Genomic DNA, 27,225 nt, shown 5'->3' with positions numbered 1-27,225 from the left:
TTCAATGAAAATCCCGAAAATCAGGTTTATTTTTCTATTGGTCTTATAGTTTTTGTTTTAAACGTAAAAAACCTCAAATTAAGTTGATGCGCTAACAGCACTGTTTTCATTAATTTTAAAAACGGCTGGTTTAAGGAGAAAACCAATGACTAAATCGAAATCAGCGTTCAATTTCGAATATGCCATGTGATTTTTGGAGAAATTCAAGAGATGTCGTTTTTTGCCGATTTTGACAAAAGTGGGAAGGCCCTTCCCACTTTTTCATTTTTTGCCAAATTTCAAATTTTGCTTAAAATACATGATTTCGATTTAGAATTCAATGAAAATCCCGAAAATCAGGTTTATTTTTCTATTGGTCTTATAGTTTTTTATTTAAACGTAAAAAACTACAAATTAAGTTGATGCGCTTACAGCACTGTTTTCATTAATTTTAAAAACGGCTGGTTTAAGGAGAAAACCAATGACTAAATCGAAATCAGCGTTCAATTTCGAATATGCCATGTGATTTTTGGAGAAATTCAAGAGATGTCGTTTTTTGCCGATTTTGACAAAAATGGGAAGGCTGTACCCTTCCCACTTTTTCATTTTTTGCCAAATTTCAAATTTTGCTTAAAATACATGATTTCGATTTAGAATTCAATGAAAATCACGAAAATCAGGTTTATTTTCCTATTGGTCTTATAGTTTTTTATTTAAACGTAAAAAACTACAAATTAAGTTGATGCGCTAACAGCACTGTTTTCATTAATTTAAAAAACGGCTGGTTTAAGGAGAAAACCAATGACTAAATCGAAATCAGCGTTCAATTTCGAATATGCCGTGTGATTTTTGGAGAAATTCAAGGGATGTCGTTTTTTGCCGATTTTGACAAAAGTGGGAAGGCAATACCCTTCCCACTTTTTCATTTTTTGCCAAATTTCAAATTTTTAAAAGAAAAAATACATTATTTAGATTCAGAACTGAATGAAAATCACGGAAATAAAGTTTATTTTTCCATTAGTCTTATAGTTTTTGAACTAAAGGTAAAAATGTAAAAAAACAAAGTTGGTGCGCTAACAGCACTTTTTTCTTCGTTGATTTTTAAAACGACTGGCTTAACGAGAAAACCAATAACTTAATCGAAATCAGTGTTTAATTTTGATAATACTGTGTGAATTTTTTTTTCTCCAAAGCTATCAAGAACTTCGCGAACACCAGGAGCCGTTGAGTATCGCGACACCTAAAAGTTACGTTACTACTATATACATGCCTTTTATCTTCGCAAACTCAGCTGTTCACATCTCTTCATTCAGTGCTCATTTTTCTCTTGTATACAAGACAACTATGAATGCCGAAACAAGGATAAAACTCAGAAGATAGATGGAAAACGCTAGTCGATCAAAAAGAGTAGCCACACGGTACCAAATGTCTAAGTCTTCTGAAATACACGTTTTGAAAGTCTGCATCAGACGTGGTTGGCCGGTTTCATCCGGCACAGTTGATGAAGATGACAGAAGTGTGCTTGAGTCATTCCCAGTGCCCAATGGGATATGAGCCTATTGAATTATAATTAGGTAATCATACACATTCTGCTTTTTGATGAAAAAACTTTACATTTAAATACATTAGACATAACTTCTTGACTTTAAACGTGGACTTCTCTGCACAACTGGGTATAAAAATAAAAAACTTTGGAAGCCTTTACTACTTGACGGCTATATTAGAAGAATTGTTGTGGCGTTCATTCACGGTGCACAGCTTTAGCACCAGTTCTTCATCGGGAACCTTTGAACATATTCCGCTTATGTGATATTAGTTAATGATGGAGGCCTTGGCAACATTTTCGGGATAAGGAAATAACAAAACTCAGTACTCTCCCAAAATGCCTTAAAGACTAGCATCTAATGCCAATGTTGGGTATGTTCATCAGAGACTTCGATGAAGAAACTGAAAATATGCCTATTGGCTTTTCTGAGCCTACCTGATTCAACTCGATTTCTGTCAGCATTTCGCGTCTAGGTGACAACGTATCCAGTATTTTATTGTTCACCATACGCCTCACCCAATAGGGCGCGGATTTCGGAGACCGTTGAAGAAGCCTACGGTTCATCATCGTGACAGCTATTTTGTACAATATAAAAATTATTTTACACATACAATGTGTCAGTGCAGGATTCTTGTACCACAATTTGAACCGCATTGCAGAAGTAGCACGAGATGAGTAATCACTGTGGCATGAAGAAACATAAAATTTAATGCAGAAATACAAAAATCAATTAACAGCTGTAAGCAATATTTACAGAGAACTGGGACGTTTTTTCCTGTCGGTAATTTCCATAGAAAAATAACAAGGATCAATATCATCCCAATGAATCCTGAATATCCAATTGTTTGGCGATCAGCTGAATTGGGGCTCATCCAGTATGATGACAAGACAATTATCCATATCCCTAAGAGAATCAAGAAAACTTTCCTTTTCTTTCAATTTGTAGAAACATTAGTATTTAGTTTACCAGCAGAGGATACTATAACAATTTTTTCTGCTGGAGAAGAATTTCTTTTCAAGTGAACAGTGACAGCTACATCTTGGTAATATGGGTTACAGCAATTGAAGTAAGAGTTGGTTGAAACAGCTGTTTCTGTTATCTCCCACTGCGAACTCCAACTTTCATAATGTATAAGGTCTGCCTATTCATGAGAAATGAAAAATTAGATTATCAACTTAGTTTTACTCTTATTGTAGACACTAGAAAGACCAAGGCAAAAATCTTTCTGATCAAGATCTACAACTAGGATCACAGAAATGGTATACAGAATCCGAGCCAGAAGAGGAAATATTATAATTTTTACCTTTGTTTCATTTTCCAAAATACCGAGGAGTATTTCGGTGCTATCCAAAGTCCACGCACCAAATCGTATCTTTGCAAACAACATTTCAAATTAAACCATAATATGGTCTAGATAAATTAGAATATAATTACTTCGCATTTTATAAAGCCTTCTGGCCATTTAGTCAAGTCTGGGTCACAGGGTGTTACTAGATACAAAGGTGGTATATAGTACACCGTACCGTCATGAAGGAGAGTTGCTTGAGATGGAGGCATGGGATCGTAGCCTCGCACACTGTAGATGAAGCAAAAATGAGATGCTAAAATTTAAAGATCAACTTTTCCCATAAAATCACATCTACATATTTGCATGTTTAGTTTAAGGGAAGAATGGGGTTAGTTGGAACAAAATAATTATAAGCCAATAATACTTGCTTAGGTTTCAGAAAGAAAAAAAAGGGGTCAAAGCTTACTAGCTCCTTCATCTCCAGTATCAGTATATGACGCCGAAAACGAAGGAGATATGGTAGTGTTTAAAAAGACAAAGATTTCTCTCGATTGATGCTATATTCACCGATCGATCAGTGTTTTTTCCGGGGTTGTTAGACATAAATATATATTGTTAGGCTAGCGCGTAAAGAACCTTTTCAACTGAAGTGACGAAGAGCGCAATGTACCTGTTAAACACCACTATATCTGGTTTCCACAATAAGTCCGAAATCAGCTTCAGGTTGCGCATATCACCAAACTCTGAAGGGTCCCACTTCAGCATACTGTCAAGCCAGCGCTATAAAAATGAAACAAAGTTAGAAAACTTCCTGGATTACTTGCGTTTTCAAAAAAATATGCAAAAAAAGTTAGTTTTGATTTTTGGAAATCAATGGAGAATATGATAAAATACGACGGAACTACTTTGGCAATAATTGTAAATTTCGGTCACATAGACGTTATTCTACTGTACTTTCTATAGACCTGCCGTTCCTGAGCGGAGTATGAGTTTTTGGGCTCATTGCAAACGCACGGAGTATAGACTATATCAGCTGCAGAATATAAATTCCAAATTATTTTAGTTAATCCTATTTCCCCGCCAATCTCTAGCTAGGGTATATTCCTGCTTGTTGTAAAATGGAGTGGTTCAAGCTGCACAACTAAATGCTTATCCTCAATGAACGCTTCAGTTCATCATCTCCGCTCTGGATGGGATTACACCTATCTTTTTTCTAGACGTTCAATTGTAGCCAACATCAGTAAATCCAAAGGTAATAGAAATGTGCTCAGAATGTACTGTATACCGCACGTCAGAAATTAAGTGGTGTAAACATCATCTAGTCATACCAATCCAAGCCATCCATTTGTCTCTAGAATGCCGTCCTTCTCGTTGAAAACAGCCCGTGAGAAACTAAACCGCACGTCTACTTGGATAACTTGTTCACTGCTGTTCAATATTGGTCTTGCATGTTTATCATATTGGCGAACATAGAACAGCTCATTTTTAAGCTCTTTGGTCCAACTGAAATATGCTAGAAAATCCCAAAAATAATGTTTTTTTTTACATGAAATTGTTTAAACAATCGAATACACGAATAGTTATGTTCACTCAGTATGTGGGAGGGGAGAGGAGTTATTAAAATACTACAAAAACCAATGAGAAATTTATCGTTCAGTTAGTTTTTGTGCTGATTAAAACTGCAAAAGTTATTCCGCTTCCCATTGTTCTTTATCGGCTATACGGAAATGCAAGCTTAAATATTTAGATCTCCGGTGTTTGAATCACGTGCGCGTGATGGATGGATATCCGACACGAGAATAACGTTCTACGGAAGGGAGATTCATCCGGATTCATCTTCAGTGATAAGCAAACCCAGTCATGCTAGCTCATTTGTACAAGATATTTACCAGGATTCACAGTTTGGACAAACGCCAGTGCTGTAGCCTATAGATCGTTTCGTTACTAAAAGGTTTCAAAGATAGTGTGTTAACTTATACTGGAGAAAAGAACAGACAGAAAAATCACGAGGCTGTGTTAAGAAAGAAAGTTATCTTCACTATCCATTTAATTTGCCACGAAACGCAGTTTACTACTTACGGGAATTCGGTGTCTGAGCTTCTAGAACCGGCGAACAAAACAGAACCACGTGCATCAGCAAGAAAAACAACGCCATTCTCCTGTAAATCATACGAGTTAACATGAAACACGATAAAGATGTTTTTGCGACAAGGTAATAGCTATGTTCCTCTTAGACTTATAATACAAATTGCAGTCGATATGCGGTTTAACCAAATCTTTGCAGTGTATACAAAACAATAAATATATCAGCTTTCAAATATTTCAAAAAATTGGTTCGTAAAATGTTACAAATCTACGATATAAATTGTAAAGGTTTAACAAATAGAACTATCGAGTATTAGCAAAGCATGAGACTAAATAAAACAAAAAGTTTACCTTTTCAGATTTTGCTGTGGTGTAGACAAGGGAAGTGGCTACAACTGATAGTTTTGGCGCACTACTGCATATAGCCGAAACACAAAGAAGACTGGGGGCTAAAAGTCAAACTCATTTTGTCCGAAGCCACAACTCTATTGAGAACTCCCCTTTGCCCTTTCTTCCCATCGTACTTCTCGCCTCTACATCTTGCCGTTAACGTCATCACTTGTACATATGCCAGCCCTAAACTTTTCTACACGTGCGTCAAAGTGCATGCTCTACCTACGAAATATTCCATTTAATGAAGAAATCCAGAAATAGGTTACAAAGAGACGACTGCAGTTGCCACACCATTGACAGCTTGGAACATAAACAAGCGCATAGTGAGCATGGTTTGTCAGAAAATGTTTAAAAAATTTGGCTCTATTTTAAAATAACCTATTCTGATTAAATACGAAACAAGTAAAGAAAGATCTGAATTTGCTTAAAAGAGGAGACTTTGCAAACCAACAAAAGTTCATAATTTTTGAAGACGTTATAAGTCTTTGGGTCTTTGCACCTTTTGGTGAAATCGACTAACCGTATTTCCGCCTGATGTGTAATGGTGGTTTTACAACTCATAATAAACGCCACGTGTATCGCCATACGGAAAAAGAGACAGCATCCTACGTTAAAGTTAGCAATTTATCTCGTTGGGAAGAACTTTACTTCTAATCCCTTAAGACAGAGTCTCCTTTTCATAGTTAAAGAGAAACTAATTTTATTTACAAATGTTTACACTCAGAAACCTAACCCATACAATTTCTTTTTTCTGTGCTTCATCAGTGTGTTCTGAATGCATTAAAAAATACAGTTATGTTTGCTGCAACAACAAAAAATAACAAATGGTTATTCAACGTTTTTGGGTAACTTGGCATTTGCAAGTGTTGTCGTTTTTCTTAACTCTCTGACCATTGAGTTCAATAAAGGATCACTATATTCCTTGTAATCACCCAACATCAATATGCCGTAACGACAAATCGTTTTAACCTTAAAACCTTGGGCTAACAATCCGAAATTGAATTCCGATAATGGTTCATTAACGTCAATGACCCATAGCAAAATGCATTTTTAGGAGGTCATTACTGGTTTTACTCGTAATAGTGCTTATTTAATCAAGCTCGGGAGCTCCAATAAATAAAGATACTAATGGAGGTATCGCCGTCCACAATCGAAATGAAGAAGTTATGCGAAAATGAACAGTTGCATACATTTCAGCGAAAGTATCATGATATCTGATTTTGATGATTCACATTTTGTACAGATATAATACAGCAAAGAGATGTGCTCTGCGTCATCTTATGTCAATATATAAAATAAGGCCAGACAACAGAAATCTGTTTTCATTCTTTTGCCAACATTTCAACAGAATTTCCATCATGTTTCTCTTTCACATTTTTTCTTTTTAAATGCTGCTGAATGTTCACATAACTTAATGGCTTTTTCTGCATATAAAACTCAGGTACATTTGCTTTTAAAATCTCTGAAACCATGAAAGGCTTGAGCCATCCAACTAAAGGACTGACTCCGGGAGTGTAATAACCTAGTTTATGATAAAACAAAAGCCCATCCAAAGGTGACCAGATTTGTTTTTCCATCATGAGTAAATCTTCAATGTTTCCTTTGGTACAACTTTTGGTAGGCAGTGGAATAAAAGGGTATCGATTTTTATCCGATTTCACACCGAATTCCGGTTGTTCACTAAATTTGCCATGCAACCAGTAAAATCTAAATTCAGCCTTCAATAAACAAAATAAAAATAATATAAGTTTTATCAAAGTCACATGATCAATTTGAATTGTCTACCTACTTCACAGCCAAGTAAAGGCACCCTACTCCAGCTCAACACATCCAAAACAAAATAGCATTGTTTAAGTTCATTCCAAAGACAATCGAGAATTGTGCTGTCTGAACTTTGCCGAAATCCCCCAGGTAGAAATGATTGAAACTCTGTGATCAGATAGCCACTTTTGGAATACACCCGTGTCCATCCCTAGAGCCATTCACATAATTTGAAGATAAGTTGGCTACTGAAATTATTCTTACAGGCATAAAAATAATAATTTTACCCTAGAAGCAACTACCAAGCATCTTTTCCCAACAGGGCAAGGCATAGCAAGCCAACTAGTTTCAAAGTCAGCTGGAACTTCATCAAGCCATTCTGAAAGCATAATTTGATCTCGGTATGCTCTTGGAGTTTTTGTCTTGGGTGGCAACCATTCCATTTCCTCTTGGGTTTCTGAGAGACATTCCTCGTCAACACTGAAATCACTTTCAGCCAATCGACGGCAATGGTTATAGTAGTCATAGCGGTTCCTGGATACAACTGTATTAAGATATAGAGAAATTGGACTACAAATACAATATACTTACTGCTTTTGGTTTTCCAAGGTTTTTCTTCTGCGTTCTTCTTGGTTTATTTTCCATGTTTTTGATTTGAATTGTGAAAACCGGGGATGTGCAATCGCAGTGCTACACGGTTCTGCAGAGACACTAAGCGATGATTCCAAAGAGCCTATCAAATTATCCATTATCGTGTAATGAAGTAGAAGATGTCCTCGCAATGACAGACAGCTAAAGGTAGAAGAAGAATTGTACCCAACTAGCAGTGCTTCAGTCGACTGTGAATACAAATCGACGAAAAAGCCGGGTAGCAGACGATAGATTTGATACGAATTGCGAATAAACTGTCGTCAATTCCTCACTGAGGATCAGTTATCATCACTTATATTTCACGAGACAAATGAGCGTATGAGCCTACACCATGCTATATTTCACATTAATAACATGAATGACGGGGTAAGTCCACTTTCTTCTTTTTATTTTTTATTTCTCTTGTCCCCTCCCCCCTTTATTGCAATACATAATATAAGTGGTAACTGGTAACTGGTAAGTGAAATCACCATTTGTTCGTTCGTTCCAACTGTCGGCACCTAAGCAAGCCAGTAAAAAAAAAAATTTATTGTTTAGGAAATAGAGATTTATTCTTACAAAAAATTCCACACAATCATTGTTATTTGGTTTAACTTGTCGAGAAAAAATGTTTTGTTTATATATGGCATTGTTGGGAAAGATTGCTTGCTGAAATCACGAGCCCTTTTCGCTTTGATTAGTGAAAAATACGGTTCCATTTTCTCCCACTGTTTCTAAAGGATGCACGAATTCTTCCTCGACCTTACATTCTGACTCTGTGTAGACATGCATCATCCATACTTTAGATGTTCCCGTATTCGAGCGGCGAAATTTCTTCTTCCGACGAACCACCATTGTCACACCTACACCAACTAGCAATAGAACTACTAATATGACACCTCCAATGGAAGCAAACAAGACTGTACTAGACGACTGGCAATCATGAAAAAGAGCAAAGATTAAGAGTTTTTCCATTCCCTTGTCTGTTTTGCACGAGACCGAATCTCTGATAACACTACGAACGCTGGTACCTCCTCTCCTTTTGGGATCGCTATTAGCGCTGAAGAGAGTGTCGAGAAGAACAACTAATCTGCAGTCGCAAATCTCGACCATCTTTATGTCGACTTTCTGCAGCGAAGAAATTAAGAGCGATTCATTTAGATCAAATGCTCCGCTGTCAAACTTGTCAATTGTTATGGCAATGGTGATCTTGGCATCGCCCATGGTTTTTATTGCGTGGAATGCGTGACGAGCGATCCGCTTGAAGGTGTTGGATATAAAATCAACCTTCTCCGTTGCCGCCAGTTGAAAAGCATATGGATATAGGTTGCCCACTGTATTGTTAAGAAACTTGAAAATCCGAGGGGTGCGTAAAACGAAAGCTTCCGATTGAATGTCGTTTAATTTGTTCGAAGAAATATTGGCAGAGTCGGTTACATTCACGTGGAAAGCGCCGCTTTCGATTGATTTAATTTCGTTGGCCTTAATGTCTAAATATTGAGCCTGACTATCGGACAAGGCCTTACTCTTTATTTCCGTTATGGTATTGCCCTCTATCGTTAACTTCTTCAAACAATGCACATTGTAGAAACTCTCCGATTCAATCATTTTCAAATTCGAATGGCTGATGATAATTTCATTCCATGCACCTGTAAGATAGCAGAATTCAGTTAAGACAAGACATAAATTATTGAAGAGGTGAATCTATGCACCGGTTAGAGTCCTTCGCTGTAAATTAGCAATGGAACTTGCGTTAATGAACAATGTTGGCCGTAGGGAATGTCGCCAGCCAGAAAAATCACTGCAAGAAGGTTGAGACAGCGCATAAGATTCGGTTTCGATCTGTTCAACCCGCTCGATGGTTAGCGATTGCAGGTTCTGTGAATAATTTAGGCTGCCCTTGGTCACCTTTAACCGATGAAACCCGGTAATAATGACTGTTTTGGCTTCTTTTGGTAGACGATTGCTCTGATTCAAAATTAATTCCTGGACCACCCCAAGCCGTCAGTCCAATTGTAAAAATCCAATGCGAGAAATATCGAGTGATTACCGTACAGGAGGATGACGACGTACATTCGACACGAATTTTATTGTGAAGGCATTCACAGCACTTGTCGTCACAGACCGAAAATGCTGGACGGTTTTGCTCGATGTGGTGACCTTTCGTCGTCGACGTTGTCGATGGTGTGGTCCACTTTCCGAAGTGAGAAGTCCATTCTCTTGGCTCACCCTGGCAGTTGGCTGTTACGAACAGCGCTGCCAACAACGTCACCGCTGCGTGATTTTCAAATAAATTATTCACGTTACAATATTTGTCATGGAACTATTTTTACCAGAGCAGAACTCGGAACGATCCATTCCATTCGGTTTGACGTACGAGTCTAAATTTTATTTTATCCAATTTCTTTCATCACCGTCTTTGCTTTCACCACATCCTGCTAGAACAAAGAGGGTCCGGCGGTGAAAAACCTCACAACCGGATCCTTTCCAAACAAATGGGTGACCGCAGGACTCAAGTTTACAACGCGATGAATAAATCAGGACACCCGGATTCGCAAGATCTTTATTAGTGGCTGTTGGTGAATCATCACCAAACAGCTCAAAGCACAATGGCAACTAAGTACACGCAATGTACACACGCCCAAGATATGAAAAAAAAACAAAAAAACGGAAGAACTCTTAAAATAATAATGACGTTTATGACGATTTTGACTTGGTTAACTCGAACCAGTTGTTACACTCTTCCAGCAAGGCGTAGGAGCGAAGGCGTTTCGACGGATTTGAAGGGAAGCAAACGTGAGAAAGCCGACAGGAATCCGTGTTAGCGAGTTGGATCACAGAAGATCGTTCCGTTTTTCATCTTGTACGACCAGTTCCGAGTACAATGGCTCGCTGAGGTCGTGCGGATCGGCATACTCGCACAGCAAGGCTGTTCTAGCCGGTTTGGGGGGACCGGCGATTCCGCTTTTGTCTTGACGATCGGCGAACATGGGCCGTCGGAATGAAAAACTAAACGGTTGGCCCGTCACTTCCGCATAGTTTTCGCCCTCATTGGTCCGCAGAGGAGAACGAGGAGTGGCATCCGGTGAAACGGATTCCGCATCTGATGGCTTTCTGAGTGGCTGCAGCTTCGATTGGTTAGGGGAAGATTTCGTTTTGGCGGAAGCAACCGGAGTGCCAGACGACGTAGTTGCTGATTTCTTTGGGACCGGCCGAGATGAACTTCTCCAAGGCGGAGGTTTGGCATCTTTGATGGAGGAGGCGGATGTGATTCTCGGCTCAGTATTGTTTCGGTTGGCCGGCTTGTCTTCTCTTACTGGCGGAGGCCATTTAGGAACAGATCCACGCACATGAAAAGGCTGATTTTTCGTCGCTGGAACACTCTTTAATCCAGACGCAGATTGGCTGTCGGATGGCTGTTTATCTTCCATTTTAAGCTCGATGGATGCTGCGTCATCCACTGATGGAAGTCGACTCTCCGATTGATCAGCGCTCCACGGTTTACAGTAGATGTGCTCCGATTTGGCGGAGGATGTGGATGGTCTTTGTTCGCCATCTACCACTCTAATGAGATCGTAGAGTTCAGGTGTTGCGTCTCCTTCCGACGGCGGAATGTTTTCTTGCTTCGAGACAACGGAATCTTTGACTTCGCTGTACAGGGGAGAAACTTCCATCTTGTCTCGTAAAGCCGCCATGACGTCTTGGGTGAACTCCAGGGCCAGACTAGACGGTGGATCTCCCTCGTCGATGTTTGCGGATGAATCCACAGATTCCGGAGCTTTTGTGTTCTCTAATGTCTGGGTTCCTCGATCCATTGTTTGCCTGTCGGTGTCCTCGATTTTGGCGGTCGTTTTCGGTGTCCACTGACTAGGCATGGCTGGAACGGCGGGTGGAACCGAACTACTCGGTAAGGCCTGCCATCCGCTTGGATTGGGCGGATCCAGCGGCTCCGAATAAATAGGTCCAAGCTCTTCCAAATAATTTCGGTATTCCTTGACGGATAGACGTGAAATGGAGCCGGAAGAAACAACTCCGCTTCCCAATTGTTTTTCCACATTAGGAATCAGCGGTGAACAGGTGACTCGTTCGTCATCCGACGCAGCTTTGCGGCCGCGATTTTGACGGCGTGTTTTGCCCCTAAACCGGATAATGGCCATGCCCAGGCAGACGGCCAGCAGGACGCAAGCAGACAGCACGCCGAGAACGATGATCATCACCAAATCTTGTCTTGAACTGAAGCCAACTAGTTTGGTTACGCTACCATCTTCTATATCGAACTTGATTATTCGGCTAACGTCCAGCAGAGCACGCCTGGTGGCCACACAGCGACTGAGGTCGGTCTCACGTGCGTCAGAGCAAAATTCTTCCGTGTAATTGTTCATAGAGAGAAATTGCGGTTCGGACAGGTCCAGACATCCGGCGGCTATCTGATCCAGCCAACATAAACTGCTGTTGAACAGTGAAGAGCCGAGCCATAGGGCATCCGGAACCGAGTCTTCGATCAAAGAAGCGGACGTTGTGGTCTCTATTCGGCGAGTGATTTGAGTCAGTTGAGCGGCCCATCCTGCCATTTGACAATCACACTCTTGCTGGAAAGAATTAGCCTCCAACTTCAGTTGGGGCACCTGAGCGCTGATGATAAAAGCGCCCGGTTGGACTTGCTGGAAGTTGTTGTACCGTATGACGAAACGGACGTCACGTCCAGCTTTCGGAGCCGGAAGAAGTTTAGGTTCACCGATGTTGTAGAAAGCGTGACGTTCGACAAGCGTGACGGTATTGTTTTCGATAAGCAGTTCATTCCATTCACGCAGGTAAATGGCACCGGTGGCCAGCACATCAATTTGATTGGAATGTAGGGTTACGCGGGCGACGGGCATAGACAAGGCACTTCGACTCATGCGGCCTATTTGACAGACTTCCATCATAAACGACGAAGCGGCCGATGAAAAAGCACGTTCGTCTATTTCTCCTATCGAAGTGTATCGCATTTCTAGCGAATCGAGGTGCGTGAATTCGCTGAAGGCGCCAGCTGCGATGGAACCGATTCGTGAGCCGTGGATGCTCAGCTGGACGATGCGTAATGCCGAAGTGGCATTCGATTGGATTTGGCCCGTCACGGTCACGTTGTCCAGTAGAAGTCTGTCCAACGGTGACGGAAATGTAAAACTTTTTATTTCTAAAACGAAATAAAGGAACATTCTCATTTTGATGAAATAAAAAAAAAAAAATGTCGGAAATGGATTAAAACGAACGGAACCTGTCATGTTGGCATGTTCAATGACGATCTCAGTTCGGATGTGGTCTCCATCAACTGGAGTGCCGGTAGCGAAGCGGAAAGCCTGCGAGGCCAGGTGCAACGACTGGATATTGCTCAACGTCAGTCGACTGAGACGTGAAAATGCGAGTTCTTCAATTCGCACAGTATGGCAATCCGAGGATGAAAGAGTTACGGGTTTAAGTGGATGGCTGGAAAAAGCACCGCTTTTGATTGTTAATTGGCGACACCGACCGACGGTCACTGTCGCTGCCCTTTCGACCTAAGATGTTTATGAGTTGTACGATTGATCTTGATCACACGTTAGTTGAATTAAAAATTTGCATACGTTAATCTGGTTGAAAGATGCTGGATGAAAGACAACTTCTCCGACGTCTTCAACAGTCACGTTGGACAGATGGCTCAAGTGTTTGAATCCGGCTTCGTGAAAGATCACGCTACGACAACTCCGGATCACTACATTCGATACGATACGAGGCACTGATGACGGATGAATGTCTAGCGTCGCTTCCTGTTTAGATCCCCCCACCAACATTAAATTAGTTTTTTTAAAATTTAAAAAAAAATAAGATCAAGTAAAACAGTGATTGTTTCAATCAGCCAACCATTTCCTTCTTTTGGGCTTTCTATTGCATTTCCGGCCAGCCAAGAACCTGATATCAAACGGGTTTTTAGTTTCCCATACTAAACCGTCATCCATGAAGTGACCAGACTAGTTTTCTTCGTGTGTTAAACATATCAGGGAATTTCGATGGTCGTAATCTAATCAGTGAGAACATGGGAAACGCGACGAAATCGGTAGGCGAGACAAAAATGTGTGGTAGTAGTGCTGATGGCTATTGGTCTTGAACAGCTAAAATAAACTTGGATTGGGTAAAGGGAAAAAGAAATATGAAAGTATAAGCTTTACAATCAGAAATTCGGGGCGTGCTCATCCGGCTGGTTACTGAATCCGAAGAGAGGAAAACAAGAAATCTCTTTTCTATTTTTTTCTTTGTTCAAACAAGTTTTTTGACTTTAAAAGCTTCAGTTTTCTTGCTAAGGATTATCTGATGATGGATGAATGATTTTGCCTGCCTTGCGTGGCACGTCTACATAAATGTATAAGAGTGCTGTGCATCTCCATTGACACCTAACAGAGTTATCGTTAGCTTTGATTCATGAGCGATCGTCCCAACAATGAATTTTTTATAAGCTTTTACATTTTTCGTGTGGAACCGTGAGTAATAAGATGTAGCTTTTCAGGAAAAAGCCGATCACGCACTGGATTCAATTCTTCATGGAAATAGCTTTCAAACTTTTATGATTATATTATATGTTCTCCTCTCTACAACTTGTGGTTGAAAGGGAAAATAATATGCCTGTGTTAGCCGCCGAGTCGAATCGATCGTCTTTCTATTCGTGACAGAGCAATAAGTTGGCTCCAAAATGCACTTTTGGTTTTGGCTTGCGGGACTGAACGATTGAATTGCCCAACTTTTTCTCTATTTTTTTTTTTTCTTGACTGACAGCCACTAATTTATCTCGGTTGCGTCGTCTGTTTCCAATACCGTTTGGAATTTCAGCTCACACAAAAAATGAAATTGATTTATGATATTCCGATGATACCTCAAATTCAAGAACTTCCGGTAACAGTAAATCGGTCACGCGCATAACTTGGCTCCCCAGTCTTCTTAAACAGACGTGGTTAAACATCCCACACACGCTTTTTTCTCCCCTCCCATAATGTTTTATTCTGGACTCTTTAGAAACTAGAAATAGCCTAGGAATGTCTATACAGTTTGTAGCATAACATTCTGGTCTAACGACCTCTCCCCGGATGTTATTCAATCCGGAAATCGATCGACAGATAGCCCTTCTTTCTTTCCTTTTTCTTCCAAGAACACTTGATATGTTTTATTGACTATTTTACGAGTTTTCTTTCATTGTTTTCCAGATTAAAAAAAAAACACTCTTAACTTTGACTTTCGTTTGTATGTCGATGGGCGTTATTGAGAAATCGAATTACCTAAACATGAATCGTGTGAGGACTAACGTCTTTTTTTGTTTGCCTTGGCAACTGGCAAGTTATTCTTCTAGCTGTGCTAATTTTCAGAACGCAAAAGAATTGAACAGCACTCCAAAACAGCACTATAAAATGTCTTATGCTAAACGCCAACGAGAGCTCCTGTACCTGACCATAAAAGGCCTCACCTGCGGGCCCTGGGTGTCTCATTGTTTTGCAACGATCTTGTGAGCTCGTTGTATTGCTTTATATTTCTCATTCCAAATAAACAAATGACGACCTTGACGGCCAACCTGATAGTTAACTCAGCACGACCATTGATTCCTTATCGGTGGACCTACTGTTCTGTTTTACACGTTTCAGACTGAAGGGTGTTAACCATAGCGAAAGGACCGTCACGTACCGCGTGAATACTTGGGACAACGGTTCTATGCCTCTTCTGTGTGTGATGTTATCGAGTCCAACACAGGTGAATGAATCGGACGATAAAGTTTTCTGTTGAAAGATTGAATAGTTCATGTCGTATCAAAGTTTTCTTTTCTTTAGAGAAAAAGAAAAGAAAATCTGTTGAACGACGAACGTTTGCCTTGTGTTACACCCGACATAAATGGCTTTTAGTTTCTCTTTCAGTAATGCATTATGCATCGATTTACGGTTATCACAAATCGACAACTATTAAGTGCACCAACTATAAGCAGCTGCCCTTTCCTTTCAATTTCAATTCTCTCTGCCAATGTCGCCCATTATTCCAGATTGCGCCTTTTCCCGTCTTTCGCACTTTTTGGCTAGCCGTCAACTGTGCGTAATCAATCGTTTCGAAACGGTACATTCTCGGAAACTGACGTCTCTCGCCTTTTTTTTTTGCTTTTGGCTGTCTCATTTCTTTGAAATTAAATGCGTGCCTTAAGAAAGAAGCTGTTTAGGAAAGACGGTGTCATATGCGTTTCATTACCTGATCTTGGGGTGAGCATTGACAGTTGACGTTAGCCGTTCCGTGCGAAGAATAATTGCAGGAACATCGTGAATCATTGCACAATCCGAATGAGTGAGACGTCTGCAAAGACATTTCAGCCCGTTGTGCATTCGGTTGATCGACCGGCCCCGCGAGAGTGCCAGGCAGCGTCGATACGATCGCACAAAGCAACAACAAGCGAGAGCGTTGCATTTTTGTTTTGTTTTGGGAGCTCTGTGTTTTTATTGCTGTAACAGCGAAAAACAGCAGTGCCTTATTTCAAAGAAGGCAAAAAGAGGAAACCACGACGGTTGGAGTTCGTCATACGTATCCGAACGGCGACATTCAGTCGCCTTCTTCGCTTTCAGTTCATTCGTTTTGCTCAAATTCAAAACGACGCTAAAACACACACAGACACAGACACACACAATCACAGAACCAACCGATGCACTCACTCTTCTTTAATTGCACTTAACGATAATATTTCTTAAAAATTGAAGGAAAACAAAAATGAAATCCTTGGAGGGGAAGGCACAGAAAATGAGAAGAAAGATCTTCTCGTGACTCCGTCTCACCGTCAAATGCCAATGGCTCGTTGCATTGAAAGCCAGACGGTCTTTCTCACTGGAGTGGAATTGTGTACGTGTGTGTGGCTGTAGCCTGTTGAGTTTTCCCGGTCCCCCCCTCCTCCCTTCAGTTGGAGAACTGTGGGGTTCGGTGTTATTTTGTACCAACTCTCTCCTACACCAACCGCCCTCCCCCTGTCCGTTCGTCTGTTTCATGCTTCTTTGATATCCTTCCTCCTCCTCCTCCCCCTCCCCCCAGCTTGTTTTTCACTATCTCCCTTATTCTTCGCTATTTATTCTATTTTTCTCTCTGTGTCTGTCTTTTCGTTTCTCTCTCTCTCTCTCTTTCTCTTTCCTTCCTTTTTCTATACTGGCTTTCGAAATACGGAATGATAGGCAAGGACAAGAATGAACGCAAACGAGAAGAAGGGGAAAGATATTGAGAAGAAAAAGGGAGGTTCCCCTTTTTGTTTTTCTTCGTTCGACCCCTTTTGCCCGGCTTCGGACCATGGATCATGAGCTCGGGACCTCTGGAACCGCGGAGCGCTGACCCGCATCGTTTTCCCTCTGTTTTCCCTCTGACGATGTGTTCTTCTTATCTGTATCATCAAAGATTTCCTTTCTCGTGTCTCCTCCGTCAAGTTTCTTTCATGACAAAAGAAAAGAGTTGCCTATAGCGCCAATGCCAAAAGATTATCTGTTAACCAAAATTTCAAAAATGCCCCCGATGGCAGCTTTCAATTGCTCCGGACACATTTGACCAACTGGCCGGGTAGCAATAGAAAATTTCCCGCTGGCATTTTTTTCCAGTCAAGGTGAACTAGAACATTTACAAATTTGGGTTTTCAAATGATAAAATATTCGTTTTTTTTTTAAGAGGTGGAGTTTTTAGGTACCACCATCATTTGGTGACTTGAAGCAGAACAATCAGTAAGACGACCATATTTGGTTTGGCGCTAAAGAAGCATTGCCTACAGTCCCATTTCCCTTTTTCCGTTTATAGTCAGCATCTTTCTGTTTGCAAGTTATCTCTAAAAAAAAAAAAAAGAAATACAACATCATACTTTTAAGCACACTCTACGTTCGTCTGACTTGGCATAACAAACTAACGTTCATTCTGAGAACTCGTTCCTTTTTTTTTTTTTTGTTACTTGTCTGGCAATTAGAAATAATTGTAGAAAGACGTAGTCGTGTTTCAATACTCCAACGAATATTGCTGTGTGTAGATGGAAACAACGTTAACGACGGTTAAACGGGGGACGGGCAGCATATAATCGAGTGATTATATTATTAGAAGGATTTCGGCTTGTTCTCTTGGAAATGATTGAAGCAAAACTTAAATCTGTTGCGTTGTTTTGACTGGGTAGAAATGCTTCTTAATTACATCATCGTTAGTAGCCGTTAAGCAAATGAAATATTCATGAGATTACGATAACTAAATGAAAGTTTACCGTTTCTTATTTTTGGTTCACACTGCTTCTCTCTCAGCTCAAAGCTGTTATGTGATGTTGCGTTCAAATGTTGACTATAGTTCTCGAATCCGGCTATTTAGGCTAGTACCAATAATCACGACGATGGCACTCAATCAATTGGCTGCAAGTGATAGAATCCTTTTTACGTTTAAACTGTTTGCTTTGTTTTTTATTTTCTAAAAGGAAGAAACTACTTCAATGTCCATGAACGACAATGATCAACAAAAAGACTACCATGTTTCTGCTGCACTGCAGTCAATGGATTTTTCCTTTCGTCGTTTGGCGAAGAGAGCGCAGGAGTGGGCAGAGAGAGCTTCTCTGCAACAGGCCGGAGAGTAATCCGACAAGGTAGATTTGGTTAAGGCACGTGAAACTACGGCCGGCAAAGTGGACATTGAGCCGTGCCGTGCACTGCCGCTGCACAAGATTCTTGCGCAGTGGACTCGATTTCTGAATCCCTTGTACCAGAGGATGCTCGGACCCTGAGGCCCAAATCTCACATTCAATCGAAGTTTGATGCTGAGGAACATTCTCCCGTTCTCATCCGGCACGAGTGTGTCGTTGAAGTTCACCCCACAGTAGGGGAGCAGGTCGGTGGATGGAAATGCAGAGGCTTCTGTTCCAACAGTTCGAGGTAAACATCTCAACAAGGACTTGTGGAATAAAAGTTACCATTAACCTCATTAAACATTTGTTTTGTTTTTTCTTCCTTTTGCTTTCGATTTAAATATAGCAGAGACAGTGAATCAAAATTCTTGTACATTCTATTTTGGCTTGATTTTGTATATATTTACCTTTGATGTCTCTCTTTTTCAGTCACAATCCGAAAGAACTGGTCGACGAACCCTTCACGGAGTTGTTGACTGCCGTGCGTGAGGACTACCAATCATGTAACTCAGGGGGGGGCGGCAATTTGGCCCTCTGGAACCCCCGAAAAAATTTAAATAAAGAAAACAGACTATTATGTCTAACATTAGACGAATCTTTGCAGAAAAAAATCAATATTGGTCAAAAAATTTTTTTAAAATAATTTTTGGACGACAAAATTATTACGGATAAATCGTTTAAAACGAGCAAACGCCATTTAAAATTCTTTGAAAACCAGTATCGATTCTGATTTGGTCGCACGATTTACAAAATGTCACAGCAAAAGAGATCAGTGATTGTCATGCTCTTCAGCACTGATTTGATTCTAGCTGTGAACCCGGTTTTTGACCCAAGTTACTTTTGTATTCCCAAAAAGAAACAAGGAAAACAGTAAAACTTGATTCTTGAAAATACAGCCAGTAATGCTTCACCGTTAACCAGCCTCGATAAAAATTTGAAACAAACCTTGTCATCCACGTACCAAACTCACTGGTACTAGAATAGAAGGCAAATTAAGTTCAAACTTAGGATTCAAAATCAAGTGTTCAATAAATTTCGTTTTCATCCCAGTTTGCCGGGTCTTCAGAAAATAAAGTCAAAGTTGAAGTTTCGTCAGTGATTGTAGATCTACGGCACACACTGGCTTTACTGAAAAATCGGCATGGGCTGCATGGCCAGTCTCCAATTCCTGAGTATCTGGACTTTGTTCAAAGATGAAGGTGAATTTGGCAGACTTACATCGTTGTTAGTGGATAAAATTTCTCCAACAGTGCAATCCAAGGAACACAAGCAATTTCATTTTCACTAATTTTGCGAGCTTGCACTAATCGGACGAAAACACTGAAAGTTTCGGAACTTCCGTCAACAATTGATCAACTATTTTCTTCTTTATGGCTGACTCCTTCCTTATCTTGGCTCCTGAAGCCCTTTTATTTTTAGATTCTGTATTAATACTAAAAGACACAAACAGACACTCAATAAACTGAGTAACCTGACTTGAATTGACTCCGCTTCTTTCAACGAACTTGTCATCACTAATCCCTGTGAGTCTCCCCATTAGTGTTGATCTTTTGTTTCAATAATTTCGAATTTGCCCTCTAGGGCTCTAGCTCTCAAGATAACTTTTAGCACCCCCTAGGCACCCTGATGTTGAAGTAACTATTGCAGTAGCCTACTGCTCGCACTTTCACCCTTTTTGAATTTATAAAATCTGTATTACATATTTCTATAACTTGCCGAGCATATTAAATTATCAATAAAGAAAAGAATACATTTTTAATTCACATTTTTTTGTCTTAGTTAAAAAAAAATTTTTTTGCTGCCGTGGCCCCTCCTGAACCTGTGGACCCCGGGCGGCCGCCCGGGTGGCCCGTGGGTAAAGGTGGGCCTGATGTAACTCTTGTGTTCCAATTGTCTTCTTCACGGTACAAGTTTGCATGTAAGTGACGGGATGGTGAGCAATATTGCCATCTCCCACCTGCATGCACCCGCCGGAAGAAGATCTCTACGGGAGTTGATTGTCTCGTAGTGATGGAAGTGGTTGCAGGTAGTTTTCACCTTCATGGCAGTGATCAGCTACCTTTACGGGGGGATTTTATCCTTAAATGAGTCGGCCAGTTTTGGAAGTGCGTGCACGAGGGAGAGAGCTAATTGTGGTTTAATATTTATCTGCTAAACAAAATTTTCCATTTTGTTTTTTCCATTTTAAATTTTTATCTGCTACACAAAATTTCCCATATTTTTCTTGTTTTCGATCAATAAAATTCATTCTTAAACACATTGCCATCTTGTTTTACCTTTATTATTAAGCCAATAATATCCTTTCCATCCCATTCGCGAAATTTTCATAACTGCGTCGTTGAAAAGCAGAACTATCAGATAGTCATCGTGATAGTAAATAATCAGCTACCAAAATAATTGCATCATCTCAGTTCCAAAAACCACCGATGCAGCCTTACTTAGGCACTCGCTGCTCAAGTGTTCACTTCGGGTAGTGAAGGCTGTTGACTTGTTGAGGCATCAGCAATGGCTGCATTTTCAATGTTCAACGGTGAAACTTTATCTTCAAGAACAGTTTGGTTCGGTTCAACGATACATTTCCTTCGTAAATTTAGCAAAAAAAGAGCTTATGAGGTAGCTCGTAGTTTGGTCGGTGGATTATCGAACGCTTGGACGAAACTATTGCGGAAAGTCTGTGATGGCCAGACAGTTCAGTTATCAAGTGTCGATTTCGGATGGATGGTGAGAGCCAGTGCACACTGGCTCGGGCGAGAAGGGTCAGGACGTCAGCACCACCGGGTTGCAGAAAATAAAGTACACGAACACTTTTTCACTTTTACGCCCGGAGGAAGTAGCAGACGAAAGAAAAAGGCTATCACAAACAACACACTAAATGTGCTAGAAATTGCACACCGCGACACTAAAAGGTCGGGCAGAAAGGCAGTTTGAGTGACTGGGCGGTGCCGGAGTGCCACTGGAATGTACAAATTGATGCACGAAAAAGGGATTGCACTAAGATTACCACTGAACAACTTTCGGGAAATGCACCAGTGCAGAAAGTGCAGCCACCCGAAATCGACAAAGGTGGTGTGGACTGTGGAGTGTATGGCGGTGGCCATTAAGGATCGATTTATTTGAGATCACGAAGCGATAATTATTTAGAAAAGGTTTAACACGTTTGTGCTAGTATGACGCTTCAAAATCAAATTATTCTTTGATCACATCGTTATCCATATGAGGTAATATCCGGTAATATCGTTATGCAACCGAGAAAGCGAGAATAAAGTCGGCAGGGAGGTTTTGGTTTCAGTTTCGCCATCTATTGGGTTTCATTAACACTTCATTTGAAAATTTTATGGTTTGCTACTAGATGGCGATTATTTTTTCAATTTGTATGACACACAAATCATTGCTGAAATAACGATGAGTGGTTTTTCAATTGAGAGATATTACTTTCGTATCATCTAGCTAGCTTTCCAAAGAGTACGAATAACCTGTGGAGAGTTGTTCAGTGCCTTGTGGTATCTTTTGTTCCTCCAAGTCATATACAGATCATCGAAGGCTGGCACCTTTATCACATGGTGACCTCAGCAATGTTGATTTAAAAACAAACGAAAAACTTGTATTTTGCAACATCAGGTGTGTACTTTCGATTCGAAGAAAACTAGATAAACGGTTAAACGAGAGGAATGAATCGAGGTATCGACATGGATGAGCAAATGGTATGTAACCAAGTTCATATTTCTAGGTTAGTTATGTAAGAATTTCTCGTTTTGGTTAGCATATTGTTAGCGACAAGGAATTGTCTCCCTTGCAATGCCGAGAATTTGATTTATGCACAATTTACATGATTTATCAGCACGAAACTTTTCAATTGAAAGAAGAATGGCATCGCTTTACCGCGATTGAAACATATTTCTGGAACTATTGGCTGCAAGTCACGAGGAACCATTACATTAAGTCTCGTATCTCTTGTGCGTTGAGCTTCGAATTTTCGCCAGTCGGTAAGTACCATAGAAAATACTTTTCTAATAATAAGCTACCTCCTGACTAATGCTTCTTTCACTATGTTCGTATTTCTAAGTCAAAGGTCATCGCTATAGCCGTAAAAGAAACTATAAGCTAGAAGCGGTTGAAGTGAATTAAACAGAACGAAGAACCACCCGAAAGCTTCAAAATTAGTCGAGGCACTCAAAGCTAATCCTGTCCAGTGAAGTGTCTCGATTTGGGCAAATGTCCTTCTCCACTCGGCCATTCCCTGATTAGGAAACGAAGGGGTAAATAATTTTATTCTTTTTAAAATCGAACGCTTAATGATAATGAAGACTGAAACCTTGTTGTTTCGGTAGATATTTGGCTCTTGCAGAAAGTAGAGACTGGAAAGAATGGACATGCTCCATCCTACGTAGTCTCTCCAACTGGCCGTGAATTTGTCGGGAGAGTTAATGACTACCGCCGACGGAAATAGTTTCACGAAAGTTCCTATACCTAACGGGGTATAACGCTAGAATTTCAACCAAAACTGCCCTAAAGGGATTCGAATAAGTTATGGACCTTTAATTACGTGTGTAGTGCACAAGTAGACATGGAGAAATTCCGGATTTTGCAGTTGATTCCAGTCAATGCTGCGTGGCTGACGTGACACTTCCTGGCTAAATCGAAAGGTGATTATAATAATTGTGGTTATGTAGACGCTTTCGTAAAGCTTTTTAAACCTGATAATACCGAGCAGGAGGCAATTAACGTGAAGGATGCCACGGAAGAAGAACTTATTGCGTAAAGCTATGCATACCAAAAGGACGATTGGCATGGCAGCAATGGCATCGTACCACGATTTGATATCGTAAACGATAGAAATTGAAGCGGCTATCAGGTGTGGTCCAATGCAACACAAGCCGTGCAAAAACAAAGCCTGCCTATTCATGACCAATTGATCGAGTTGTACTGAAGTCAAAACTTGATGCGGACATCTTATCTTTCAAATTCCAGGCTTTGCTTCGTTTTCACTTTGTTGTAATGTTTTTTATCTTTATGTTGATAGTGCAACATCCAAACACGGGGTTAAGGGAGTAGGTACAAATTCATAAAACAACGGTATGGAGATTGAAAAGGATTCACGCAGATTTGTGAACCCGCGTCCACACAGCTTTAGGCTCATAAAAAAAATTCCGTAAGCCAACCTCCGTAAGAGCTATCGACAACAAACGATGTCATCACTAATTTAGTAAACGTGCAAACAAGGCAAATTCATTTAACAATTTATTCGTTCCGCAATGTTGTCATTCTCGGCAATTCTGATGCATCAAATTTAAGTTGAATATCTTAGACTTCCAACATGTCAACTTCGAAAATGTAATTGACTCGTAGATCAAAATCCTTGTGATGAGATGACACTTGGAGACAGAAACATTAAAGACCCATACATATAATAATTTCCAGTATGAAGAGGTTTGTTATGATACACTTCCCTGTACCGCATTACAAAAAAAAAAAAAAAAAAAAAAACTTTCTTTTCCCAACTGGAAGGAGAGAGGTAGATGCGTATTTTCGATTGAAAGCCAAAGTTTGCCTTTGGACAAAGTGAATCGAGAAGGGGAAGAATAAACGCCGGGCAATTGGAGAAATAAGTTTGATGCGCCGTCGTAGACCATATAAGTTTCGAAAGACCGGGATGCTGGGAGACGCGAGAAGCAACCGACCAACTTTCGTTACCAAGTTGTTGAACACCTTCTCGAGACCCCAAAAAAAAAAAAAAAAAAAAAAGCTTTCTTCGTGATTATGTCTCGTTTTCCCCTCCTTCGCTTCTTAAACGCACTATGTCATAGAATCCGTGTGACGATCTAAGATGCCCAAGAGTCCTGAGACACTTTTGGAAACAAGTTCTTCTTTCTCTCTTTTTTTTTGTGAGACACGAAAAGCTTTTGCGTAAACTCTTCTTTTCGAACGTGAACGAACTGCGAATTAAAAGAGAAGGCTCCTTCACCAGCTGTTACTTTTCTCCTCGACTGACGTCGTTATCAACAGCTTGGGCTCATTTGCATCGGGTGCAATATCCTTCAACGTACTTTTTGCATATATACCCTTTCCTCCCCACTTTTTAAACAAAACTTGTAACGTACCACAGGAGGGGAGAGGGGGACGCAAGCGTGAAAGAAGTGTACGTATGTGGCGCGGGTCTTTTCAAAATTGGATAAACGTTCCAGTGCGCGTCATTTGCCGACATTGTATGGCCGTTTGTCTCCGACTCTGTCGCCTTACTGATGACATTGTACACTATGCACCATGTGTTTGACTTTGTCTTGTTTATTTTGATCAATGGAATCAAGTTGTTGGTTCCGCGTGTTGCCATATTTTCTCATTCACTTCAGCCCCAAACTTTTTCTTTCAATTGGAACAGGTTCCAGCAGACTTAAAAATAAAAATAATCCGTATATGAAGCAGAGAAATTCGTCCAGTTGCTCGGAAGCAAAAGTTCCAATGATTCGTCCCCCCCCAGTTCCGCCCCTCCTTTTCCCGCTGTCGAATTTCCATGGACTTTGAGTTTTTCGGGAAACGAGAGGCGACCATTGAACGGGCGTTTACGTTCGGCAAACAGCAATCAATCTGCCAACTGAAGTTGGCTAACTTTTCCTGGAATAGTCTATAGCTCCAGTGAAGCAGTTTTTTTTTTTCTCAATCTGCAGCACAAGTTTTGGCCTCTATCAATAAGGCCGTAATGGCGCAGCAGACTGAGGCCGGAAGAGAGTGGAGAGACATATTCATTTCCCATTGGGTAAGGCGATTCCTTACACGATTGCTCGCGTATTTCTTAACCCGGTTATGATACAGCTGCTCGAGGCAACATTTGTCGGTTATCGTGCAATCGTCGCAAATGTGTCTAATAAGCTGCTGTAATCGCTAGCAAGTGCTAGTTCGCTTTATTCGTGCCACCTTTAGCGTGTAATCATAAGCTAATGAGGTAACGCATTTTTTTTAGGTTGTTACGCACTTGAAAGCTTGTTGCGTTTTTCCAGTAAGTACGAGTTAATATCATGAGCGCTAACAATGGCGTTTTTTTTTTAAATAAAAACAGAAATGCCCTTATATGCATATGTAGACTAAAAAGATTGAATGTTGGAAAGCACGAGCTTAGTGAACTTTTCTATAAAGAGATTTAAATTTCGTCGTTCAGCTGGAGGGCATCGAGACGTGATCTCTTTCCTTTTTATCGAAATGGGCGGTTGGTATGGCAACATGATAGTCGTCTAATCTATAACTGTACCAAACCGTGATATCTTTACTTTTTCTATGTGAAAAATGGAGAAGGAAAAAAAAAATAACAAAATAAATAAATAAAAAGAAGTTGGGCGAATCCCATGAGATGGCTCAAGAACAGAGGCTTTAGGACGCTTGCGCAGATTTCTACTTCATCTGCAGATAGGCGTCGTCAAGCGCGATTCGTACTAAAGAAACGTCGTTCATTATTGCAATACAATCTGTAAGAAGAGCTTTGATTCACCTAATAAACGGTGTCTGTTCGAAAACTGCTCTGACGGGACGTCAAATAACATTGCGATCAACGCCATCTATTGCTCCATCAACTAATGGGGATTTCAAGGCTGTCTGTCACGAGGGAATTTTTCACGAAACATATTCCGAAGAACGACTGCGCGAATTGACCTAAAGCCAACATTTACTTCCTGAATAATACTTAAAGAAATTAACATAAAAGAAAAATAAAACGCATTGTAGGTAGAAGATTATGTAGTAGAGTGGCGCCACGATGTCTGGATCACTAACGTCAGCCAGTGAATATGAAAAACCCATCAGCAACGATGCGCGTTGAATGGCGAAATAGTGGCCTACGTGTAAGAGAAATCAGCAAGAAAACAAAACTGCGGCGTGAAAGCATTAAAAGCATGATGGTAGACGAGATCGTTCGTACCCAGTCACATGTCGTGGAATCCAAGTGTACTTCCCGTTTCAGCCGATGGCCAACAATCTAGTCCAAATTTCGGAAGGCCATGAGGTGACATAGCAACTAGCGCCATGGCGCCTTTTTCTTTTCTTTTTCCCCCCTAAACAGCATTCACGCCACGCGGTCCCGATCTTCACATCCGTAAGATGGCTCTGCATCGAAAGACATCATACTAATAGGTATACGTTCCGTCTAGCTACTATACTATCAATAAACGTGTGTGTAATGTGTGTGGTAAGTGTGTGTGGGATGGAACACACGGCCGGCCTTGATAATGGGCCATTGCTGAGAGCTTAAAAAGAGCTTTTTTAGGGTGAGAAGTGAGAAGAAGAAGGAGTATACGGTGGGAGGTGTATATAGTAGGTTGGGTGGTTGATAGAAAGGATAGGGAAGTTGTGATATGCGCAGTAATTCGACCTTGGCCGTTTGGCTGAAGGCCCGCTCCACACCGCCGCCCTAAAAAAACGAAAAAAAAACACGTTTTCGACTAGCAAGAACCGAGAGCTGTGAACAGCATCGAACGAGTTTAAGCGACCGAAATCTAGCTGTTTTAGCCACTGCTTAACTCAGCAGTTTTGCCCAAAAATCGAATCAAACTACTTTTTCTTTTTCGACTTGTTCATCTCGGCAAAATGGAGTCATTAAAGAAATTCCGAAAATCCATTCGTGGCATGACGAAAAAAAAAGAAAGTTTAATTTTGCAAATAAAAGAAACGTACGAAACGAACATTTGGAATTGTAAAATATGAATGGCAACGATCGGCAATAATTCAACGCAAATCGTTCGTGAGCCTAGGTGTGATGAAAAAAATAAATAAAAATGGTTGCCGGAACTTGGCGCCCATACCTACCACTCGAGAGCTGCACAGTTAAGTAAGTGCCCAGTGGAATACAGAACGTTCTCTGTTGATGGAACGGCCCCCTCGCTCATTCCCTCCATTTTTTTTAT

General features: G+C 40.6%; 5 protein-coding genes and 2 long non-coding RNA genes across 14 annotated transcripts; 1 reads left to right on the top strand and 6 right to left on the bottom strand.

Moving 5' to 3' along the window:
• Positions 1-1,266: 1,266 nt before the first annotated feature.
• On the bottom strand, positions 1,267-5,392 carry LOC116924884 (neuronal acetylcholine receptor subunit alpha-2). Of its 5 annotated transcripts, none has more exons than XM_032931461.2 (11): positions 5,251-5,392; positions 4,894-4,973; positions 4,143-4,327; positions 3,485-3,594; positions 2,961-3,102; positions 2,830-2,898; positions 2,493-2,667; positions 2,280-2,429; positions 2,163-2,207; positions 1,961-2,100; positions 1,267-1,535 (listed from the first exon to the last, which is right to left on the bottom strand). In XM_032931461.2, exons 2-11 carry the CDS (start codon positions 4,967-4,969, stop codon positions 1,296-1,298), a joined length of 1,332 nt encoding a protein of 443 aa, XP_032787352.2. In that variant the 5' UTR covers positions 4,970-4,973; positions 5,251-5,392; the 3' UTR covers positions 1,267-1,295. The 5 variants fall into 5 exon arrangements, with proteins under 5 accessions (XP_032787352.2, XP_045031481.1, XP_045031480.1 ...); XM_045175545.1 differs by lacking the exon at positions 1,267-1,535 and adding an exon at positions 1,677-1,880; XM_032931463.2 differs by lacking the exon at positions 1,267-1,535 and adding an exon at positions 1,677-1,809.
• On the top strand, positions 4,742-5,550 carry LOC123473916. Its single transcript, XR_006648375.1, has 2 exons — positions 4,742-5,026; positions 5,259-5,550. It is a non-coding gene; the product is annotated as an uncharacterized LOC123473916 (long non-coding RNA).
• A 912-nt stretch (positions 5,551-6,462) lies between these two features.
• Positions 6,463-9,332, bottom strand: LOC116924886 (snurportin-1). Its single transcript, XM_032931464.2, has 5 exons — positions 9,210-9,332; positions 7,645-8,204; positions 7,341-7,587; positions 7,082-7,264; positions 6,463-7,010 (listed from the first exon to the last, which is right to left on the bottom strand). Exons 2-5 carry the CDS (start codon positions 7,800-7,802, stop codon positions 6,615-6,617), a joined length of 984 nt encoding a protein of 327 aa, XP_032787355.1. The 5' UTR covers positions 7,803-8,204; positions 9,210-9,332; the 3' UTR covers positions 6,463-6,614.
• Positions 8,230-10,167, bottom strand: LOC116924883. The gene is made up of 4 exons (XM_032931460.2): positions 10,017-10,167; positions 9,734-9,957; positions 9,396-9,669; positions 8,230-9,332 (listed from the first exon to the last, which is right to left on the bottom strand). The coding sequence occupies exons 1-4, from the start codon at positions 10,039-10,041 to the stop codon at positions 8,359-8,361; spliced, it is 1,497 nt and encodes a 498-aa protein (XP_032787351.2). The 5' UTR covers positions 10,042-10,167; the 3' UTR covers positions 8,230-8,358.
• Positions 10,168-10,232: 65 nt separating this feature from the next.
• On the bottom strand, positions 10,233-16,489 carry LOC116924882. Its single transcript, XM_032931459.2, has 4 exons — positions 15,916-16,489; positions 13,287-13,469; positions 12,941-13,220; positions 10,233-12,859 (listed from the first exon to the last, which is right to left on the bottom strand). The coding sequence occupies exons 1-4, from the start codon at positions 16,126-16,128 to the stop codon at positions 10,518-10,520; spliced, it is 3,018 nt and encodes a 1,005-aa protein (XP_032787350.2). The 5' UTR covers positions 16,129-16,489; the 3' UTR covers positions 10,233-10,517.
• A 1,089-nt stretch (positions 16,490-17,578) lies between these two features.
• On the bottom strand, positions 17,579-18,848 carry LOC123473915. 2 transcript variants are annotated; one of them, XR_006648373.1, is made up of 3 exons: positions 18,748-18,848; positions 18,188-18,606; positions 17,579-18,129 (listed from the first exon to the last, which is right to left on the bottom strand). It is a non-coding gene; the product is annotated as an uncharacterized LOC123473915 (long non-coding RNA). The 2 variants fall into 2 exon arrangements; XR_006648374.1 differs by having other exon boundaries at positions 18,188-18,668; positions 18,748-18,842.
• A 3,094-nt stretch (positions 18,849-21,942) lies between these two features.
• On the bottom strand, positions 21,943-27,120 carry LOC116924878. Of its 3 annotated transcripts, XR_006648369.1 has the most exons (6): positions 26,244-27,118; positions 25,818-26,160; positions 23,045-25,761; positions 22,874-22,971; positions 22,653-22,807; positions 21,943-22,577 (listed from the first exon to the last, which is right to left on the bottom strand). XR_006648369.1 is itself a non-coding variant. In XM_045175544.1 (4 exons), the coding sequence occupies exons 1-4, from the start codon at positions 23,241-23,243 to the stop codon at positions 22,404-22,406; spliced, it is 636 nt and encodes a 211-aa protein (XP_045031479.1). In that variant the 3' UTR covers positions 21,943-22,403. The 3 variants fall into 3 exon arrangements, 1 of the variants encoding a protein (XP_045031479.1); XR_006648370.1 differs by having other exon boundaries at positions 22,653-22,971; positions 23,035-25,761; positions 26,244-27,120; XM_045175544.1 differs by lacking the exons at positions 25,818-26,160; positions 26,244-27,118 and having other exon boundaries at positions 23,035-23,243.
• Positions 27,121-27,225: the final 105 nt, after the last annotated feature.

The sequence above is a fragment of the Daphnia magna genome, linkage group LG6, assembly GCF_020631705.1.
Source record: "Daphnia magna isolate NIES linkage group LG6, ASM2063170v1.1, whole genome shotgun sequence".
Lineage (NCBI taxonomy): Eukaryota > Metazoa > Arthropoda > Branchiopoda > Diplostraca > Daphniidae > Daphnia > Daphnia magna.
Note: the sequence above shows the minus strand (reverse complement) of the source record. Positions and strands in the feature narration are given on the sequence as shown.

Bases quoted from the DNA above. Each gene is read 5' to 3' on its own strand.
- LOC116924884 (XM_032931461.2), bottom strand. From the start codon at position 4,969: ATGGCGTTGTTTTTCTTGCTGATGCACGTGGTTCTGTTTTGTTCGCCG. The intron at 3,595-4,142 runs GTATGACTAGAT...TCATTTTTATAG, and splicing joins CAAATGGATGGCTTGGATTG to CGCTGGCTTGACAGTATGCT. The intron at 2,101-2,162 runs GTACAAGAATCC...TGTACAAAATAG, and splicing joins GCAATGCGGTTCAAATTGTG to CTGTCACGATGATGAACCGT.
- LOC116924886 (XM_032931464.2), bottom strand. From the start codon at position 7,802: ATGGATAATTTGATAGGCTCTTTGGAATCATCGCTTAGTGTCTCTGCA. The intron at 7,588-7,644 runs GTAAGTATATTG...AGTTGTATCCAG, and splicing joins ACCTTGGAAAACCAAAAGCA to GAACCGCTATGACTACTATA. The intron at 7,265-7,340 runs GTAAAATTATTA...GAATGGCTCTAG, and splicing joins GCTTGGTAGTTGCTTCTAGG to GGATGGACACGGGTGTATTC.
- LOC116924883 (XM_032931460.2), bottom strand. From the start codon at position 10,041: ATGGATCGTTCCGAGTTCTGCTCTG. The intron at 9,670-9,733 runs GTAATCACTCGA...GGGGTGGTCCAG, and splicing joins CGTCGTCATCCTCCTGTACG to GAATTAATTTTGAATCAGAG. The intron at 9,333-9,395 runs GTGCATAGATTC...GCTATCTTACAG, and splicing joins ACAGCGAAGGACTCTAACCG to GTGCATGGAATGAAATTATC.
- LOC116924882 (XM_032931459.2), bottom strand. From the start codon at position 16,128: ATGCAACGCTCTCGCTTGTTGTTGCTTTGTGCGATCGTATCGACGCTG. The intron at 13,470-15,915 runs GTAATGAAACGC...GGATCTAAACAG, and splicing joins AATGCTCACCCCAAGATCAG to GAAGCGACGCTAGACATTCA. The intron at 13,221-13,286 runs GTATGCAAATTT...TAAACATCTTAG, and splicing joins CATCTTTCAACCAGATTAAC to GTCGAAAGGGCAGCGACAGT.
- LOC116924878 (XM_045175544.1), bottom strand. From the start codon at position 23,243: ATGAATAGGCAGGCTTTGTTTTTGCACGGCTTGTGTTGCATTGGACCA. The intron at 22,972-23,034 runs GTTTAAAAAGCT...CTTTCGATTTAG, and splicing joins CTCCTGCTCGGTATTATCAG to CCAGGAAGTGTCACGTCAGC. The intron at 22,578-22,652 runs GTTTCAGTCTTC...TTTCCTAATCAG, and splicing joins ATATCTACCGAAACAACAAG to GGAATGGCCGAGTGGAGAAG.